At 58.9% G+C, this 18,952-nt stretch overlaps 2 protein-coding genes across 5 annotated transcripts; one reads left to right on the forward strand and one right to left on the reverse strand.

Annotated features, from left to right (window-relative positions):
- Positions 1-998: 998 nt before the first annotated feature.
- Positions 999-7,938, reverse strand: LOC136284686 (serine protease 33-like). 4 transcript variants are annotated; one of them, XM_066175052.1, is made up of 6 exons: positions 7,452-7,938; positions 6,782-6,816; positions 5,673-5,841; positions 3,982-4,262; positions 1,778-1,947; positions 999-1,343 (listed from the first exon to the last, which is right to left on the reverse strand). In XM_066175052.1, the coding sequence occupies exons 1-6, from the start codon at positions 7,535-7,537 to the stop codon at positions 1,080-1,082; spliced, it is 1,005 nt and encodes a 334-aa protein (XP_066031149.1). In that variant the 5' UTR covers positions 7,538-7,938; the 3' UTR covers positions 999-1,079. The 4 variants fall into 4 exon arrangements, with proteins under 4 accessions (XP_066031149.1, XP_066031147.1, XP_066031146.1 ...); XM_066175050.1 differs by having other exon boundaries at positions 5,673-6,814; positions 7,449-7,464; XM_066175049.1 differs by lacking the exon at positions 7,452-7,938 and having other exon boundaries at positions 5,673-6,815.
- Positions 7,939-8,111: 173 nt separating this feature from the next.
- On the forward strand, positions 8,112-13,700 carry ELOB (elongin B). Its single transcript, XM_066175053.1, is given in 5 exon segments — positions 8,112-8,249; positions 9,829-9,963; positions 10,698-10,806; positions 13,563-13,615; positions 13,617-13,700. Coding segments are annotated over 5 exon segments (480 nt in total). The 5' UTR covers positions 8,112-8,126; the 3' UTR covers positions 13,677-13,700.
- The last annotated feature ends 5,252 nt before the right edge of the window (positions 13,701-18,952 follow it).

Here is an 18,952-nt window from a genome sequence, read left to right on the forward strand (position 1 = left end):
GGTTTTTTGACCGATTCCGCGTAATTTTTGGTGGTTTTTTACGGTCCTTTTTTTCGCCCTCTTTGGACCCATTTTGGGCCTTTTTCTGGCCGCTTTGGGATTTTTTTTTGCAGTTTTTCGGGGTTTCTTTGACCATTTTTCGGTCCGTTTTCACCATTTTTTGGGGGGCCCGTTTTGGCCGTTTTTAGGGTCCCTTTTCAGCCCTTTTTTGGTCCTTTTTTGACCAATTTTGGGGTTTTTTTGGCGTGCTCTTTTTGCAATTTTTCGGGGCTTTTTTTGACCCGTTTTGAGCTCCTCTTTTAACCTCCTTTGGGCTCATTTCCTCGGGCCGTCCTGACCATTTCCAGGCGCTATTTTGACCCGGTTTTGGTCTCATTTTAAACCGTTTTTCGTCTCCTTTTGGACCCTTTTTGGAGGTTATTTTACCCATTTTTGGTCTCATTTTAAACCAGTTTTGGTCTCCTTTTGGACCATTTTTGGAGGTTGTTTTGACCCGGCTTTGGTCTCATTTTAAACCAGTTTTGGTCTCCTTTTGGACCCTTTTTGGAGGTTGATTTTACCCATTTTTTGGTCTCGTTTGGAACCGTTTTTCGTCTCCTTTTGGACCCTTTTTGGAGGTTATTTTACCCATTTTTGGTCTCATTTTAAACCGGTTTTGGTCTCCTTTTGGACCATTTTTGGAGGTTGTTTTGACCCGGCTTTGGTCTCATTTTAAACCAGTTTTGGTCTCCTTTTGGACCCTTTTTGGAGGTTGATTTTACCCATTTTTTGGTCTCGTTTGGAACCGTTTTTCGTCTCCTTTTGGACCCTTTTTGGAGGTTATTTTGACCCATTTTTGGTCTCATTTTAAACCGGTTTTGGTCTCCTTTTGGACCATTTTTGGAGGTTGTCTTGACCCGGTTTTGGTCTCATTTTAAACCGTTTTTCGTCTCCTTTTGGACCCTTTTTGGAGGTTGATTTTACCCATTTTTGGTCTCCTTTTAGTAAATTTCTCCCCGTTTGAACCGTTTTCCGTCTCCTTTATTCCCCTTTTTTTTTCCCCCTTAATCCCCATTTTTAAGCCCCTCCCCCACCCCCCCTCAAACCCACCCCGCCCCCACCGCGACGACGGCGACGACGACGGCGACGAGTCCTCCCGCCCGCCGGGGGGCGCCGTTCTTTCGTGGGCGGGGCGAGACGAAGGCCACGCCCCCGGCGCGGGCGGCGATCCAATCAGCGAAGGCGCTGACCCGCGTGTAGACGCCGGGGCGCTGCGGGACCCCGCACCCCTCCCCCCACGACACGATGCCGGCCAGGACCCAACGGCCGGAGGCCGGACACACCAGGGGACCCCCGGAGTCACCCTGCGGGCACGGGGGGACTGACCAGGTGTCGCCAGGTGTGTCCCCAGGTGTCCCCAGGTGTCCCCCCAGGTGTCCCCAGGTGTCCCCCCAGGTGTGTCCCAGGTGTGTCCCCAGGTGTCCTCAGATGTGTCCAGATGTCCCCATGTGTCCCCAGGTGTCCCCAGGTATCCCCAGGTGTCCCCAGGTGTGCCCAGGTGTCCTCAGATGTGTCCAGATGTCCCCAGGTGTCCCCAGCTGTCCCCAGGTGTCCCCAGGTGTGTCCCCAGGCTTGTCCCAGGTGTCCCCAGGTATCCCCAGGTGTGTCCCAGGTGTGTCCCCAAGTGTGTCCAGCTGTCCCCAGGTGTCCCCAGGTGTCCCCAGGTGTATCCCCAGGTGTGTCCCAGTTGTCCCCAGGTGTCCCCAGGTGTCCCCAGGTGTCCCCAGGTGTGTCTCACCTTGCAGGTGTCCTTGCCGCCCTGCACCCGCCCGGCACACACCATGTCGTCCTGGATGCGCCGCGGCGGCAGCGCCGTGCCCAGGTCGGTGCCGTAGAGCCGCCGGCACAGCCCCAGCGCCAGGACGGGCACCTCCAGCTCCCGGAGACGGCGCGGGGCACGGACGGACTCTGGGGGGACAGCAGAGTGACCACAGTGACCAGAGTGACCAGAGTGACCACAGTGACCACTGACCAGAGTGACCACAGTGACCACTGACCACCCACAGTGACCCACAGTGACCCATAGCCCCAGCGCCAGGACAGGCACAGATGGACTCTGGGGGGACAGCAGAGTGACCACAGTGACCAGAGTGACCACTGACCAGAGTGACCACAGTGACCACTGACCAGAGTGACCACAGTGACCACAGTGACCACTGACCACCCACAGTGACCCACAGTGACCACAGTGACCACTGACCAGAGTGACCAGTGACCAGAGTGACCAGAGTGACCACTGATCAAACTGACCACTGACCCACAGTGACCAGTGACCACTGACCAGAGTGACCAGAGTGACCAGAGTGACCACTGACCACACTGACCACTGACCCACAGTGACCTCACACTGACCCCAACCCTTGGGTCTCCCGTTGACTCCAGTTCCCTCCCAGTCCATCCCAGTCTGTCCCAGTCCATTCTCAGTATGACACCAGCATAACCCCAGTATAACCCCAGCATAACCCCAGTACAACCCCAGTATAACCCCAGTATAACCCCAGTACAACCCCAGTACAACCCCAGTACAACCCCAGTATATCCCCAGTATAACCCCAGTACAACCCCAGTACAACCCCAGTATAACCCCAGTAAAACCCCAGTATAACCCCAGTATAACCCCAGTATATCCCCAGTATAACTCTAGTATAGCCCCAGTATGACCCCAGCATAACCCCAGTACAACCCCAGTATAACCAGTATAGCCCCAGTATGACCCCAGTATATCCCCATCACGCCCCCAGCACGCCCCCATCACGCCCCCAGTATAACCAGTCCGCCCCCATCACGCCCCCAGTATAACCAGTCCACCCCCATCACGCCCCCAGTATAACCAGTCCGCCCCCATCACGCCCCCAGTATAACCAGTCCGCCCCCATCACGCCCCCAGCACGGCCAGTATAACCCCAGTATAACCCCAGTATATCCCCATCACGCCCCCATCGCCCCCAGTATATCCCCAGTATAACCCCAGTATATCCCCAGTATAACCAGTCCGCCCCCATCACGCCCCCATCGCCCCCAGCACGCCCCCAGCACGCCCCCATCACGCCCCCAGTATATCCCCATCACGCCCCCATCACGGCCAGTATAACCCCAGTATAACCCCAGTATAACCCCAGTATATCCCCAGTATAACCCCAGTATAACCCCAGTATAACCCCAGTATAACCCCAGTATAACCCCAGTACAACCCCAGTACAACCCCAGTATAACCCCAGTAAAACCCCAGTATAACCCCAGTATAACCCCAGTATAACCCCAGTATAACCCCAGTATAACCCCAGTATATCCCCAGTATAACCCCAGTATAACCCCAGTATAACCCCAGTATAACCCCAGTATAACCCCAGTATAACCCCAGTATAACCCCAGTATATCCCCAGTATAACCCCAGTATATCCCCATCACGCCCCCATCACGCCCCCATCACGCCCCCAGTATATCCCCAGTATAACCCCAGTATATCCCCAGCACGCCCCCATCGCCCCCATCACGCCCCCAGCACGGCCAGTATAACCCCAGTATATCCCCAGTATAACCCCAGTATAACCCCAGTATATCCCCAGTATATCCCCAGTATAACCCCAGTATAACCCCAGTATATCCCCAGTATAACCCCAGTATAACCCCAGTATAACCCCAGTATATCCCCAGTATAACCCCAGTATAACCCCAGTATATCCCCAGTATATCCCCAGTATAACCCCAGTACAACCCCAGTATAACCCCAGTAAAACCCCAGTATAACCCCAGTATAACCCCAGTATAACCCCAGTATAACCCCAGTATAACCCCAGTATAACCCCAGTATAACCCCAGTATAACCCCAGTATAACCCCAGTATAACCCCAGTATAACCCCAGTATATCCCCAGTATAACCCCAGTATAACCCCAGTATATCCCCATCACGCCCCCATCGCCCCCGGCGCAGCCCCGCTCACCGCCCGTGGCCCCCCAGCCCGTGGTCACGCACAGCGTGCCGGGGGCGAAGCGCAGCCCCGGGCCCGGCAGGCACACGGGGCCCAGCCCCGGCCCGAACCGCACCGCCCGCCGCAGCCGCCCCAGCGCGATGTCGCCGCTCGTCGCCTCGCCCGCGTACGCCGGGTGGGGGAGGAGCTCGGCCAGCGGGATGGACACGCCCCTGTCGCGACCGTCGGCCCCGCCCCCTCCGTTCAGCTCCTGCGTGCCCAGGAGCACCGAGAAGAGGCGGGGGTCGCGGCTCCTGGGGGGGGGAGGGGAGAGGGGCCAGTGGGGGCGGGGCCACAGGGGGAGGGGTCACGGACACGCCCCAGCCAATGGTTGGGGGGCACACGGGAACTGGGCCCGGTTCGGGTTTCCCAGTAGCCGAAACATCCCAGGTTGGCTCCCAGTCCATCCCAGTCCATCCCAGTTCATCCCAGTCCATCCCAGTTCCATCCCAGTCCATCCCAGTTCATCCCAGTCCATCCCAGTTCCATCCCAGTTCATCCCAGTTCCATCCCAGTCCATCCCAGTTCATCCCAGTCCATCCCAGTTCCATCCCAGTTCATCCCAGTCCATCCCAGTCCACCCCAGGGCTCCCATACTGGGCCCGGTTGGGTCCCCAGTCCCTCCCAGTTCATCCCAGTCCATCCCAGTCCATCCCAGTTTATCCCAGTCCATCCCAGGGCTCCCATACTGGCCCCAGATGGGTCCCCAGTCCCTCCCAGTTTATCCCAGTTCCCCCAGTTTATCCCAGTCCCATCCCAGTGCTCCCATTCTGGCCCCGGTTGGGTTACCAGTCCCCCCCAGTCCATCCCAGTTCCATCCCAGTTCCATCCCAGTTCATCCCAGTCCATCCCAGTTCCATCCCAGTCCATCCCAGTTCATCCCAGTCCATCCCAGGGCTCCCATACTGGCCCCAGATGGGTTCCCAGTCCCCCCCAGTCCCTCCCAGTTCATCCCAGTCCATCCCAGTTCATCCCAGTCCATCCCAGTCCATCCCAGTCCCTCCCAGTTCATCCCAGTCCATCCCAGTTTATCCCAGTCCATCCCAGTCCCTCCCAGTCCCCCCCAGTCCATCCCAGTGCTCCCATACTGGCCCCGGTTGGGTACCCAGTCCCTCCCAGTCCCCCCCAGTCCCTCCCAGTTCATCCCAGTCCCCCCCAGTCTCATCCCAGTCTACCCCAGTGCTCCCATACTGGGCCCAGTTGGGTTCCCAGTCCCTCCCAGTTCCATCCCAGTCCCCCCCAGTTCATCCCAGTCCCCCCCAGTTCATCCCAGTCCCGTCCCAGTTTATCCCAGTCCACCCCAGTGCTCCCATACTGGTCCCGGTTGGGTTCCCAGTCCCTCCCAGTCCCCCCCAGTCCCCCCAGTCCCCCCATTCCCCCAGTCCCCCCAGTCCCCCCAGTCCCCCCAGTCCCCCCCAGTCCCTCCCAGTTTATCCCAGTCCATCCCAGGGCTCCCATACTGGCCCCGGTTGGGTTCCCAGTCCCCCCAGTCCATCCCAGTCCCCCCAGTCCCCCCAGTCCCCCCAGTTCATCCCAGTCCCGTCCCAGTTTATCCCAGTCCATCCCAGGGCTCCCATACTGGCCCCGGTTGGGTTCCCAGTCCCTCCCAGTTTATCCCAGTCCCCCCAGTCCCCCCAGTCCCCCCAGTCCCCCCAGTCGCTCACCCCTGCAGGCAGTGCGCCGCCGTCACCACCCACTCGGGGGACACCAGGGACACTCCGCACACGTGCGCCCCCGCGCGGCGCAGCGAGCCCTGCCACGGCCAGCGCCCCTCCCCCGCCTCCCGGCCCCCCACCGCCCGCGCCTGCGGCGGGGGGCGGGGCAGCCCGCAGCCTGGGGGAGAGCACGGTTGGGGACACCGGGGACACCTGGGGACACCTGGGGAACACACCTGGGGACACACCTGGGGACACATCTGGGGACACTTGGGACACACCTGGGGACAGCTGGGGAACACACCTGGGACACACCTGGGGACACATCTGGGGACACTTGGGACACACCTGGGGACAGCTGGGGAACACACCTGGGACACACCTGGGGACAGCTGGGGAACACACCTGGGGACACCTGGGGACACACCTGGGGACACTTGGGACACACCTGGGGACAGCTGGGACACACCTGGGGACAGCTGGGGACACCGGGGCACACCTGGGGACACTTTGGGGACAGCTGGGGACAGCTGGGACACACCTGGGGACAGCTGGGACACACCTGGGGACACCTTGAGGACACCTGGGGACACCTGGGGGCACCTGGGACACCTTGAGGACACCTGGGGACACCTGGGCACATCTGGGGACAGCTGGGGACAGCTGGGGACACCTGGGACACACCTGGGGACAGTTGGGGACACCTGGGGACACCTGGGGACACCTGGGACACACCTGGGCACATCTGGGGACAGCTGGGGACGGCTGGGGACACCTGGGGACACCTGGGGAGACCTGGGGACAGCTGGGGACACTTTGGGGACACCTGGGGACAGTTGGGGGCACCTGGGGACACCTGGGACACACCTGGGGACACCTTGAGGACACCTGGGGACACTTTGGGGACAGTTTAGGGACACCCGGGGACACTCCGGGAGGGATTTGGGGACACCGGGGACACTCTGTGGGTGGCGGGGCAGGCCACACCCTGCGGGGGAGGGGACACGGGGGACAGTTGGGGTCATTTGGGGTCATTGGGGGACATTTGGGGTCATTTGGGGACATTTGGGGTCATTTGGGGACAGTTGGGGACAGTTGGGGACACTTTGGGGCCTCACCCAGCTCTGTCTCCGAGGGTTCCCGGGACCCATCTGGGGGAAAAGGGGGGTCAGGGGGGGCTGAACCCCCAAAAAACCCCAAAATTCCCCCCAAAAACCCCCAAATTCCCCCAAAATTCCCCAAAAACCCCTCCAAAAATCACCCCCAAACCCCCAATTTTTCTCCCCCAAACCCCGCCCCAAAAATCCCCCAAAATCCAAACAACCCCCACCCCAAAAAAATTTTAAAAAGCCCCAAAATTTTCCCCCCAAATCCCCAAAACTTCCCCCAGCCAGGGGGAACCCCCAAATCCGGGGGAAATCCCAAATTCCCACCCGGGGGAGCCCAAATTTTGGGTCTCCGGGAACGGGGGGAGCCCCGAAAGGGCAGCTGAGAATCCCCAGTGTCGACCCCCCAAAAAACCCCAAAATTCCCACCCGGGGACCCCAAAATTCAACTTAAAACCTCCAAAGTTCAACAGGGAAACCCCAAAATTCCGCCTCAAATCCGAAATTTCCACCCGGGAACCCCAAAATTCCACCCCTCCCCCCACCCCCCCCCCGAACGAAAGTCGAACCCCCCCAAATTCGGGGCGGAATCTCCCCCTCCCCCACCCCCCCTTCCCCCCCGAAAAAGGGTTTTCCCACGGGTGGGGGAGGGGCTGGAGGAGGGGGGGGGAATCCTTACCTGGGGGGGGGGTCCCGGGGCGTGACGTCACAGGCGAGGGCGGTCAGCAGCAGGAGGGGGAGGGGCAGCAGCGCCCGCGGGGTCCCCATGGCGCCACCGCCCCTCCCCCACCCCCCCGCACCCCCTTAAATGGGGCCGGCCCGGGGGGGGGAGGGGCGATGGGGGGGTGGGGGGGAGGGGCCGACGCCGTCCGACGGGTTCGCCCACGCCCGGGGGGTGATGGCGGGGGAGGGGCAGGGAGGGACACACCCATCCCCCACCCACTCCCCAAAAACTTTGGGGGCGACGCCCTAGAGAGAAGGGGGAGGGGGAGGGTGGGGGAGGGGCGGCATTGCGCTGTCAGCGGGAGTTCAGCGGGGGGAGGGGTGGACTTGAATCGCTCCGGGGTGCCCCCAAATCACCCCGAAATCACCGGAAGTCACCCCAAAATCCCCCCTCCCCAAATTCCACCAAAATGCCCCACCCCCCCCCCCCAAAAAAATCCCCCCCAGGACCCACAATTCCCCCCTCAACCCCCCCCAACCCCCCTCAGCCCAATCCACGCCCCCAAAACCCCCCGAAATCACCCCAAAAATCCCCCTCAGACCCCGCCCCCCCTTTTTCCCTCCCCAAAATGGCGCCGCCCCTTTCCCCTCTTCAAAATGGCGCCGCGCGCTCCGGCGCCTCGACCTTTCCAAGATGGCTGCGCGCCGCTCTCGCGAGATTTCCGCGGCGCCCGGCGCGCTTGCGCGCGGCCGCCGCGGGGGCCGCTGGGATCGCGGCGGACCCGGCGCTGAGGGAACCGGCGGAGCGGCCGCGATGGTGAGACCCGGGGGCGCGCGGGGAGGGGGCGGCGGCTTTCGGGGCCTCTTTGGCCGCTTCGGGAAAGGCCCGGGAATCGGGCGGGGGCGGGAAAGGCCCCGAAGGAATCGCCCCAAAGGCCCCGAAACTCGGCCTCAAAAAACCTCCGCCGGCGGCCCCTCAGAGGCCGCGCCCACTCCCCCTCAGAGGCCGCGCCCACTCCCCCTCAGCGAGGCCGCGCCCACTCCCCCTCAGAGGCCGCGCCCACTCCCCCTCAGAGGCCGCGCCCACTCCCCCTCAGAGGCCGCGCCCACTCCCCCTCACAGAGCCCACGCCCACTCCCCCTCAGAGGCCGCGCCCACTCCCCCTCAGAGGCCGCGCCCACTCCCCCTCACAGAGCCCACGCCCACTCCCCCTCAGAGGCCGCGCCCACTCCCCCTCAGAGGCCGCGCCCACTCCCCCTCAGAGGCCGCGCCCACTCCCCCTCAGAGGCCGCGCCCACTCCCCCTCACGAGGCCACGCCCAATTCCCCTCACAGAAGCCACGCCCCTTTTCATGTAAATAAACCCCGATAAGAACGGCCACGCCCTTCCTGATGTAATCACGCCTGTCATTAATTAGCCACGCCCTTCGACGGCAAATCGCAGCTCCTTGCTGTGGGGGCCCCTCGCGCTCTTTTCACTAGCCACGCCCTCCTGGGCCCAACCGCGCCCACGCTTTCGCTAGCCACGCCCTCCAAACAGTCGCCACCCCCTCGGATTGGGCAGCCGCGCCCCGTTTTTTTGGCAGCCGCACCGCATTGCTTGGTAGTCGTGCCTCGGTTTTGTAGCCACCCCCTCCATTTTTCCGTAGCCACGCCCCTATTTCAGTAGCCACACCCCCCTTTTCAGTGGCCGAGCCTTCCGTTTTGTAGCCACACCCCGTTTTCTGTAGCCACACCCTTTTTTCCTGTGCCCACACCGTTTTCAGTAGCCACGCCCCATTTTCAGTAGCCACACGCCATTTTTCCGTAGCCACACCCCATTTTTACTAGTCCCACCCCATTTTTTGGTAGCCACACTTATTTTTGGTAGCCCCACTCCATTTCCAGTGTCCCCACCCCATTTCCGGTACCCCCACCTCATTTCCAGTAGCCCCACCCCCTTTCCGGTAGCCCCCCCCCATTTTTTGGTATCCCCACCCCATTTATTGGTAGCCCCACCCCATTTCCAGTACCCCCACCCCATTTCCAGTAGCCCCTCCCCATTTCCAGTAGCCCCACCCCATTTCCAGTAGCCCCACCCCATTTATTGGTAGCCCCACCCCCTTTCCAGTATCCCCACCCCCTTTCCGGTAGCCCCACCCCATTTCCAGTATCCCCACCCCATTTTCAGTACCCCCACCCCCTTTCCGGTATCCCCACCCCCTTTCCGGTAGCCCCACCCCCTTTCCGGTAGCCCCACCCCCTTTCCGGTAGCCCCACCCCCTTTCCGGTGGCCCCACCCCATTTTTTGTACCTCCATCCAATTTTCTCAGTAACCCCATTTCCTGTCCCCCCCTTTCCCCCAACCCCGCCCCTTTCCCGGCCCCGCCCCGCCCCTCCCCGCCCCCCGTTTCCCAGGACGTGTTCCTGATGATCCGGCGGCACAAGACGACCATCTTCACCGAGGCCAAGGAGTCCTCCACCGTGCTGGAGCTCAAGCGGATCGTGCAGGGCATCCTGCACCGGCCGCCCGAGGAGCAGCGCCTCTACAAGGCGGGCAGCAAGGGGTTAAACGGGCCGGGGGGGTTCCGGAACCTTCCGGGGAGGGGTCCCGCTTTTCCCGCCCCCCGAGGCGCTTTGTGGGATATTTCCTGTCCATTTCCCCATTTTCCCACCCCCCATCTCGTTGTTTTGGGATATTTTGTGTCAATTTCCCCATTTTTTCCCCCCCCCATCTCCTTTTTTTGGGATATTTTGTGTCCATTTCCCCTTTTCCCACCCCCCAACTTGTTTTTTGGGATATTTTGTGTCAATTTCCCCCTTTTCCCATCCCCCATCTCCTTTTTTTGGGATATTTCGTGTCAATTTCCCCGTTTCTCCTCCCCCATCTCGTTTTTTGGGATATTCCGTGTTGATTTCCCCCGTTTCTCCCCCCCCATCTCATTCTTTTGGGATATTTCGTGTCCATTTCCCATTTTCCCTCCCCCGTCTCCTTTTTTTTGGGCGTTCCGTGTCCATTTCCCCGTTTCTCCTCCCCCGTCTCCTTTTTTTGGGGCGTTTCGTGTCGATTTTCCCGTTTCTCTTCCCCCGTCTCATTTTTTTGGGGCGTTTCGTGTCCATTTCCCATTTTCCCTCCCCCGTCTCCTTTTTTTGGGGCGTTCCGTGTCCATTTCCCCGTTTCTCCTCCCCCGTCTCCTTTTTTTGGGCGTTCCGTGTCGTCCCCCAGCCCTTTCCCGCCGGCTCCTCTCCTCACTCCCTTTCTCCTTTGGGGCCTTTCCCTCCCGCAGGACGACCAGCTGCTGGACGACTCCAAGACTCTGGGCGACTGCGGCTTCACCAGCCAGACGGCGCGGCCCCAGGCCCCGGCCACCGTGGGGCTGGCCCTGCGCAACGGGGGTGGGCACAACCGGGCGTTGGGGGGATTTGGGGGGGTTTGGGGGTCTCTGGGGGGGATTTGGGGGTCTCTGGGGGGGATTTTGGGGGGTTTTGGGGGGGTTTGGGGGGGATTTTGGGGGGATTTTGGGGGGCTTTGGGGGGATTTTGGGGGCTCTGGGGGGATTTTGGGGTCTCTGAGGGGGATTTGGTGAGGTTTGAGGGGTCCCTGATGGGATTTGAGGGTCCTTGAGGGGATTTTGGGGTCTCTGGGGGGGATTTGGGGGAGATTTGGGGTCTCTGGGGGGGATTTTGGGGTCTCTGGAGGGAATTTTGGGGGATTTGGGGGGATTCTGGGGTCTCCTAAGGGTCATCGAGGGGGATTTGGGGATCTGAACTCTTGGCGGAGATTTCGGGGTCCCCAGGTGGGATTTTTGGGGACTTTCAGAGCCTTAGGTGCTCCCAGGTAGAATTTGGGATATTTCAGGGAGATTTTGGGGTTCCCAGCTGCAATTTTGGGGTTCCTCAGCGCTCCCGGGTGTGTTTCTGGGGTTCCAGGTGTCCCCAGGTGGTTTCTGGGGTTCCAGGTGTTCCCAGGTGGTTTTTGGGGGTTCAGCTCCTCCCAGGTGTGTTTTTGGGGTTCCAGGTGTTCCCAGTTGGTTTTTGGGGTTCCAGGTGTTCCCAGGTGTGGTTTTTGGGGGTCCAGGTGTCCCCAGGTGGTTTTTGGGGGTCCAGATGTCCCCAGGTGGTTTTAGGGGGTCCAGGTGTCCCCAGGTGTGGTTTTTGGGGTTCCAGGTGTGTTTTTGGGGTTCCAAGTGTCCCCAGGTGGTTTTTGGGGTCTCCCAGGTGTGTTTCAGGTGTTCCCAGGTGGTTTTTGGGGTTTCAGGTGTCCCCAGGTGGTTTTTGGGGTTCCAGGTGTCCCCAGGTGTGGTTTTTTGGGGTTCCAGGTGTCCCCAGGTGTGGTTTTTGGGGTTCCAGGTGTCCCCAGGTGTGTTTTTGGGGTTCCAAGTGTCCCCAGGTGGTTTTTTGGGGTCTTCAAGGTGTGTTTCAGGTGTCCCCAGGTGTGTTTTTGGGGTTCCAGGTGTCCCCAGGTGGTTTTTGGGGGTTCAGGTGTCCCCAGGTGTGTTTTTGGGGTTCCAGGTGTCCCCCAGGTGGTTTTTGGGGGTCCAGGTGTCCCCAGGTGTGTTTTTGGGGTTCCAGGTGTCCCCAGGTGTGTTTTTGGGGTCCAGGTGTCCCCAGGTGTGGTTTTTTGGGGTTCCAGGTGTCCCCAGGTGGTTTTTGGGGTTCCAGGTGTTCCCAGGTGTGGTTTTTGGGGGTCCAGGTGTCCCCAGGTGTGGTTTTTGGGGTCCCCAGGTGTGGTTTTTGGGGGTCCAGGTGTCCCCAGGTGGTTTTTGGGGTTCCAGGTGTCCCCAGGTGGTTTTTGGGGGTCCAGGTGTCCCCAGGTGTGGTTTTTGGGGTCCAGGTGTCCCCAGGTGGTTTTTGGGGTTCCAGGTGTCCCCAGGTGGTTTTTGGGGGTTCAGGTGTCCCCAGGTGTGTTTTTGGGGTTCCAGGTGTCCCCAGGTGGTTTTTGGGGGTCCAGGTGTCCCCAGGTGTGTTTTTGGGGTTCCAGGTGTCCCCAGGTGTGTTTTTGGGGTCCAGGTGTCCCCAGGTGTGGTTTTTGGGGTTCCAGGTGTCCCCCAGGTGGTTTTTGGGGTTCCAGGTGTTCCCAGGTGTGGTTTTTGGGGGTCCAGGTGTCCCCAGGTGTGGTTTTTGGGGTCCCCAGGTGTGGTTTTTGGGGGTCCAGGTGTCCCCAGGTGGTTTTTGGGGTTCCAGGTGTCCCCAGGTGGTTTTTGGGGGTCCAGGTGTCCCCAGGTGTGGTTTTTGGGGTCCAGGTGTCCCCAGGTGGTTTTTGGGGTTCCAGGTGTCCCCAGGTGGTTTTTGGGGGTTCAGGTGTCCCCAGGTGTGTTTTTGGGGTTCCAGGTGTCCCCAGGTGGTTTTTGGGGGTCCAGGTGTCCCCAGGTGTGTTTTTGGGGTTCCAGGTGTCCCCAGGTGTGTTTTTGGGGTCCAGGTGTCCCCAGGTGTGGTTTTTGGGGTTCCAGGTGTCCCCAGGTGGTTTTTGGGGTTCCAGGTGTTCCCAGGTGTGGTTTTTGGGGGTCCAGGTGTCCCCAGGTGTGGTTTTTTGGGGTCCCCAGGTGTGGTTTTTGGGGGTCCAGGTGTCCCCAGGTGGTTTTTGGGGGTCCAGGTGTCCCCAGGTGTGGTTTTTGGGGTTCCAGGTGTCCCCAGGTGTGTTTTTGGGGGTCCAGGTGTCCCCAGGTGTGGTTTTTGGGGGTTCAGCTCCTCCCAGGTGTGTTTTTGGGGTTCCAGGTGTTCCCAGGTGGTTTTTGGGGTTCCAGGTGTCCCCAGGTGGTTTTTGGGGTTCCAGGTGTTCCCAGGTGTGGTTTTTTGGGGTTCCAGGTGTCCCCAGGTGTGGTTTTTGGGGGTCCAGGTGTCCCCAGGTGTGGTTTTTTGGGGTTCCAGGTGTTCCCAGGTGTGGTTTTTTGGGGTTTCAGGTGTCCCCAGGTGTGTTTTTGGGGTTTCAGGTGTCCCCAGGTGTGGTTTTTTGGGGTTCCAGGTGTTCCCAGGTGTGGTTTTTGGGGTTTCAGGTGTCCCCAGGTGTGGTTTTTGGGGTTCCAGGTGTCCCCAGGTGTGGTTTTTGGGGTTCCAGGTGTCCCCAGGTGTGGTTTTTGGGGTTCCAGGTGTCCCCAGGTGTGTTCCTGGGGTCCCCCGGCGCCCCCTGACCCTTGTCCCCTCCCCCGGCCCAGAGGAGTCGTTCGAGGGGCTGCGCATCGAGCCCTTCTCCAGCCCCCCGGAGCTGCCCCGACGTCATGAAGCCGCAGGATTCCACCGGGGCCGCCACCGACCCCCCCCTGCCCTGAGCCCCCCGGGGTGGGGGAGGGGGTGGGGGAGGGGGGTGGGGGAGGGGCGGGGGATGGTCGAAGGGGGGGAGGGGTCTGCCTTCGGCCGCCCAATAAACGCCGCCGGCGACACCCGCGGGGGCTCTGAGTGAGTGTCTGGGGGGGGGAGGGGGCGATTTTGGGGGTCTGGGGGGGGGGTTGGGGGGTCCCAAGAGAATTTGGGGGGTTTGGGGAGAATTTGGGGGGGTTCAGGGGGAATTTGGGGATTTTTGGGGATTTTTTGGGGAGAATTTTGGGATATTTTTGGGGGGATTTTGAGGTTTTTGGGGGGGATTTTGGGGTTTGGGGAGAATTTGGGGATTTTTGGGGGGGGAATTCTGGGGGTTTTTGGGGAATTTTGGGGATTTTTTGGGGTTTTTTGGGAGGAATTTTTGAGGAATTTTGGGGATTTTTTGGGGGGGAATTTTGGGGGTTTTTGGGAGAAATTTTTGAGGAATTTTGGGGATTTTTTTGGGGGGGAATTTTGGGGGTTTTTGGGAGGAATTTTTGAGGAATTTTGGGGTTTTTTGGGAGGATTTTTTTTGGGAATTTTTGGGGGGGAATTTTGGGTTTTTTTTGGGGTATTTTTGGGGAATTTTTGGGAGGAATTTTTGGGGCTCTTTGGGGGTGTCCCCATTCCCCTCCTCCCCACGCCCCACCCCCAAGCACAGACCACGCCCCCTCTTCCATTTTGGGTTGTTTTAATGTAAAACAGGAAACAGAACCAAAAGAAGGGGGCGGGGTTTGGGATTCAGGGGAGGGGTTTGGAAGGGAAAGGGGCGGAACTTAAAGAGGAAAGGATGGGGGTAAAAGCAAGGGCGTGGTCAGGATAAAAGTGGGCGGAGCTTGGAGCTGCAAAGGGGCGGAGCCTGGAGAGAAAAGGGGCAGGGCCGGGATTGAGGGATTAAAAGGGGCGGGGCCTGAAGTCGGGGGGCGGAGCTTCGGGGGGCGGAGCTGTAAGAGAAGAGAGGGGTGAGGGGGGCGGGCGGCGGCGCCCCCCAGCGGCCGGGAGGACCCACGGCGGCCCCAGCGGGGGGGGGAGGGGCAAGGGGGGGGCGGGGGTTCGTGACCCCCCCGACCCCGGTTTCGGGGGGTCCCGGAGCCGTTTTCCGGGGGGGTCCCCGCTGGGCCCCTCCCCCACACGTACCGGCTCCTGAGGGTCCCGGGCAGCGCCGGCGTGGGGGGAGGGGTCGGAGTGACCCCGCCGTGACCCCTGAGAGTGACCGACCCCCGCGGGGACCTGAGGAGTGACCCCCGGAGTGACCCCAAATGGGGACCCACGAGTGACCCCCGCAACCCCCCCGGAGTGACCACTGGGGTGACCCTGAACCCGGAGTGACCACTGGGGTGACCCCCAAACCCCGGAGTGACCAGTGGGGTGACCCTGAACCCAGACTGACCACTGGGGTGACCCTGAACCCAGAGTGACCACTGGGGTGACCCCAACCCTAAAGACTGACCACTGGGGTGACCCTGAACTCGGAGTGACCACCAGGACTAACCCCAAACCCAGAACTGACCACTGGGGTGACCCCAACCCCGGAGTGACCACCAGGACTGACCCCAACCCCGGAATGACCACTGGGGTGACCCCAACCCCGGAGTGACCACTGGGGTGACCCTGAACCCAGACTGACCACTGGGGTGACCCATAACTCAGAGTGACCACCAGACTGACCCCAACCCCAAAGACTGACCACTGGGGTGTCCCCAAACCCGGAGTGACCACTTGGACTGACCCCCAGAATGACCACTTGGACTGACCCCCAACCCCAAAATGACCACCATGACCCCTAGAGTGACCACTGGAGTGACCACTGACCCCTCCCGGGATGAACCCACCGCCGCCCACCCTGAAATGACCCCAGTGACCCCAGAGTGACCCTTGGACCGACCCCGCCCCCAGAATGACCCCAAGCCCCTCCCCCCCAGGAGTCCCTGCCCTCCCCCTCCCCCTCCCCCCAAACCCATGGTCAGAACTTCCAGAACCTTCCACGGGGCGGGGCCGGAGCCCCCCGGGTCAGGACTCGCCCCCACAGATCCTGCAACGGGGCACAGGTCAAAGCCCCAAAACCCCCGAAGGTGACCCCAAAACCCGACCCCCCCCCGAGCGCTCGGACATCCCAAAAATCCCCCGAGCCAAGCGCCCAATGGGAGTGCTCGGCGTGAAATCCCATCCCGCCCCCAAACGGAGCCTTTTTTAACCCCAAATTCACCCAAAATGAACCTTTTTAACCCAAATTCCACCCCCAAAATGAACTTTTTTAACCAAAATTGCACCCCTAAAACGAGCTTTTTTCAACCCTAATCCCAACCCCAAAATGAGCTCTTTAAAACCCAAATTCCACCCCCCAACTCAGCGTTTTTTAGCCCAATTTCCGCCCCCAAACTCAACGTTTTTTAACCCAAATTCCGCCCCCAAACTCATCCTTTTTTAGCCCAAATTCCACCCCCAAAACGAGCTTTTTTCCAACCCAAATCCCACCCCCAAAATGAGCTTTTTTAACCAAAATTCCAACCCCAAAATGAGCGTTTTTAGCCCAAACTCCACCCCCAAAATGAGCTGTTTAAAACCCAAATTCCATCCCCAAACTCAGCGTGTTTTTAGCCCAAATTCCGCCCCCAAACTCATCCTTTTTTAGCCCAAATTCCACCCCCCAAATGAGTTTTTACCCCAAATCCCACCCCCAAATCAGCTTTTTTCAACCCAAATTCCACCCCCAAAACTCAACGTTTTTTACCCCAAACTCTGTCTCCAAACTCAACGTTTTTTACCCCAAATTCCGCCCCCAAAATGAGCCTTTTTTAGCCCAAATTCCACCCCCAAACTCAACGTTTTTTAGCCCAAATTCCGCCCCCAAACTGGGATTTTTTTCCACCCTCCAAACCGACAATTCCACTCTAAAATCCGCCCTCGAGCCGGGAATCCTCACCTCCAAACTGTGCCCCCAAATGAGCCGTTTTCACCCCAAAACCCAGCCCGGAAATCGCTGTTTTTAACCCCCAAATCCAGCCCCCGATTTCGACTTTTTCAGCCCCAAAATCCGTCCCCTCCCCCCCCTCAGGAAAGACATTTTTACCCCAAAAATCCGCCCTCAGAGCGGGCGTTTCCATCCCAAAATCCACCTGCAAACTGAGCGTGTTCACCCTAAAAACAACCCCCAAACCGGGCGTTTTCACCCTAAAAACAACCCCACGCATCGGGGGGGTTAATCCCGAATTACGGCCCGAAATCCGCCCCCAAAACGGGCTTTTTTCACCCCAAAATCCGCCCCCAAAATGGATTTTTTTCACCCCAAAATCCACCCCCCAAAATGGGAGTTTTTCACCCCAAAATCCGCCCCCAAAACAGGCTTTTTTCACCCCAAAATCCGCCCCCAAAATGGATTTTTTCACCCCAAAATCCGCCCCCAAAACGGGAGTTTTTCACCCCAAAATCCGCCCCCAAAATGGGCTTTTTTAACCCCTTAAACGGAACATTTCACCCCAAATTCCACCCCAAAATCCGCCCCCAAACTTGCTGTCTTCACCCCAAAATCCACCCCCAAAATGGGGATTTTTTTAACCCCTTAAATGGAACATTTCACCCCGAATTCCACCCCAAAATCCACCCCCAAAACGGGGTTTTTTCACCCCAAAATCCACCCCTAAACAAGACACGACTCACCCCAAAATCCACCCAAGAACCCGCCCCCAAACTCGCCGTTTTCACCCCAAAATCCACCCCCAAAACCGAGTTTTTTTTTAACCCCTTAAACGGAACATTTCACCCCAAATCCCACCCCAAAATTCACCCCCAAACTCGCCATTTCCACCCCAAAATCCACCCCCCAAAACGGGGTTTTTTCACCCCAAAACCCACCCCCAAACCGGGATGTTCTTTTATCACGAGTTCCGCCCTAAAGTCCACCCCAAAACGGGAATTTCCACCCCAAACCTTCCCCCCCATTCCCAGCCCTTGGAACGAGCGGTTTTTTACCCCAAATTTGGGCGTTTTTTACCCCAGAATCGGCCGTTTCCCGCCTTCCCCACGAAGCCCGGGCCGAGGTGGGGGGCGCAGGGACCCCAAATCCCCCCGAAACGTCCCCGAACGTCCCCCCCAGGTGCTCACCCCACACGAGGCCACCGCGGTCACCCCACGGGGGCCACCCCCGGTGTCACCTGGGCCCCACAGCGCCTGCAAGGGGGCACAGGTCAGGCCCCCGATCCGCCCCAAAACGGGGAGTTCTCACCCCAAAACCCGCCCGGAAAGCGGGAAGTTTTACCCCAAAACTGGGAATTTTTACCCCCAAAACCCACCCCAAAACTGGGGATTTTTTACCCCAAAATCCACCCCAAAACTGGGAATTTTTACCCCAACATCCACCCTAAAACTGGGAAGTTTTACCCCCAAAATCCACCCTAAAACTGGAGATTTTCACCCCAAAACCCACCCCAAAACTGGGAATTTTCACCCCAAAACTGGGAATTTTCACCCCAAAACCCACCCCAAAACTGGGAATTAAAAACCCCAAAATACACCCCAAAACTGGGAAGTTTTACCCCAAAACCCACCCCAAAACTGGAGATGTTCACCCCAAAACCCGCCCTAAAACTGAGAATTTTTACCCCAAAATCCACCCTAAAACTGGAGATTTTCACCCCAAAACCCACCCCAAAACTGGGAAGTTTGACCCCAAAATCCACCCCAAAACTGGGGATTTTTACCCCAAAACCCACCCTAAAACTGGAGATTTTCACCCCAAAACCCGCCCGGAAAGCGGGAAGTTTTACCCCAAAACTGGGAATTATAAACCCCAAAATCCACCCCAAAACTAGGAATTTTTACCCCAAAACCCGCCCTAAAACTGGGAATTTTTACCCCAAAATCCACCCTAAGACTGGGGATTTTTACCCCAAAATCCACCCCAAAACTGAGAATTTTTACCCCAAAACTGGGAAATTTTACCCCAAAACCCACCCCAAAACTGGGGATTTTAACCCCAAAATCCACCCTAAGACTGGGAATTTTTACCCCAAAACTGGGAATTAAAAACCCCAAAACCTGCCCTAAACCTGGGAATTTACCCCAAAATCCACCCCAAAACTGGGAATTTTAACCCCAAAACTGGGAATTATAAACTGCAAAACCCACCCTAAAACTGGGAATTTTTTACCCCAAAATCCGCTCCCAAACTGGGAATTTTCATCCCAAAATTCGCCCCCAAACTGGGAATTTTTACCCAAAAATCCACCACCCAAAACTGGGAATTTCCGCC

This window comes from Chamaea fasciata, unplaced genomic scaffold (assembly GCF_029207755.1).
Source record: "Chamaea fasciata isolate MVZ Bird 193981 ecotype frontalis unplaced genomic scaffold, bChaFas1.0.hap1 SCAF_1267, whole genome shotgun sequence".
NCBI lineage: Eukaryota > Metazoa > Chordata > Aves > Passeriformes > Sylviidae > Chamaea > Chamaea fasciata.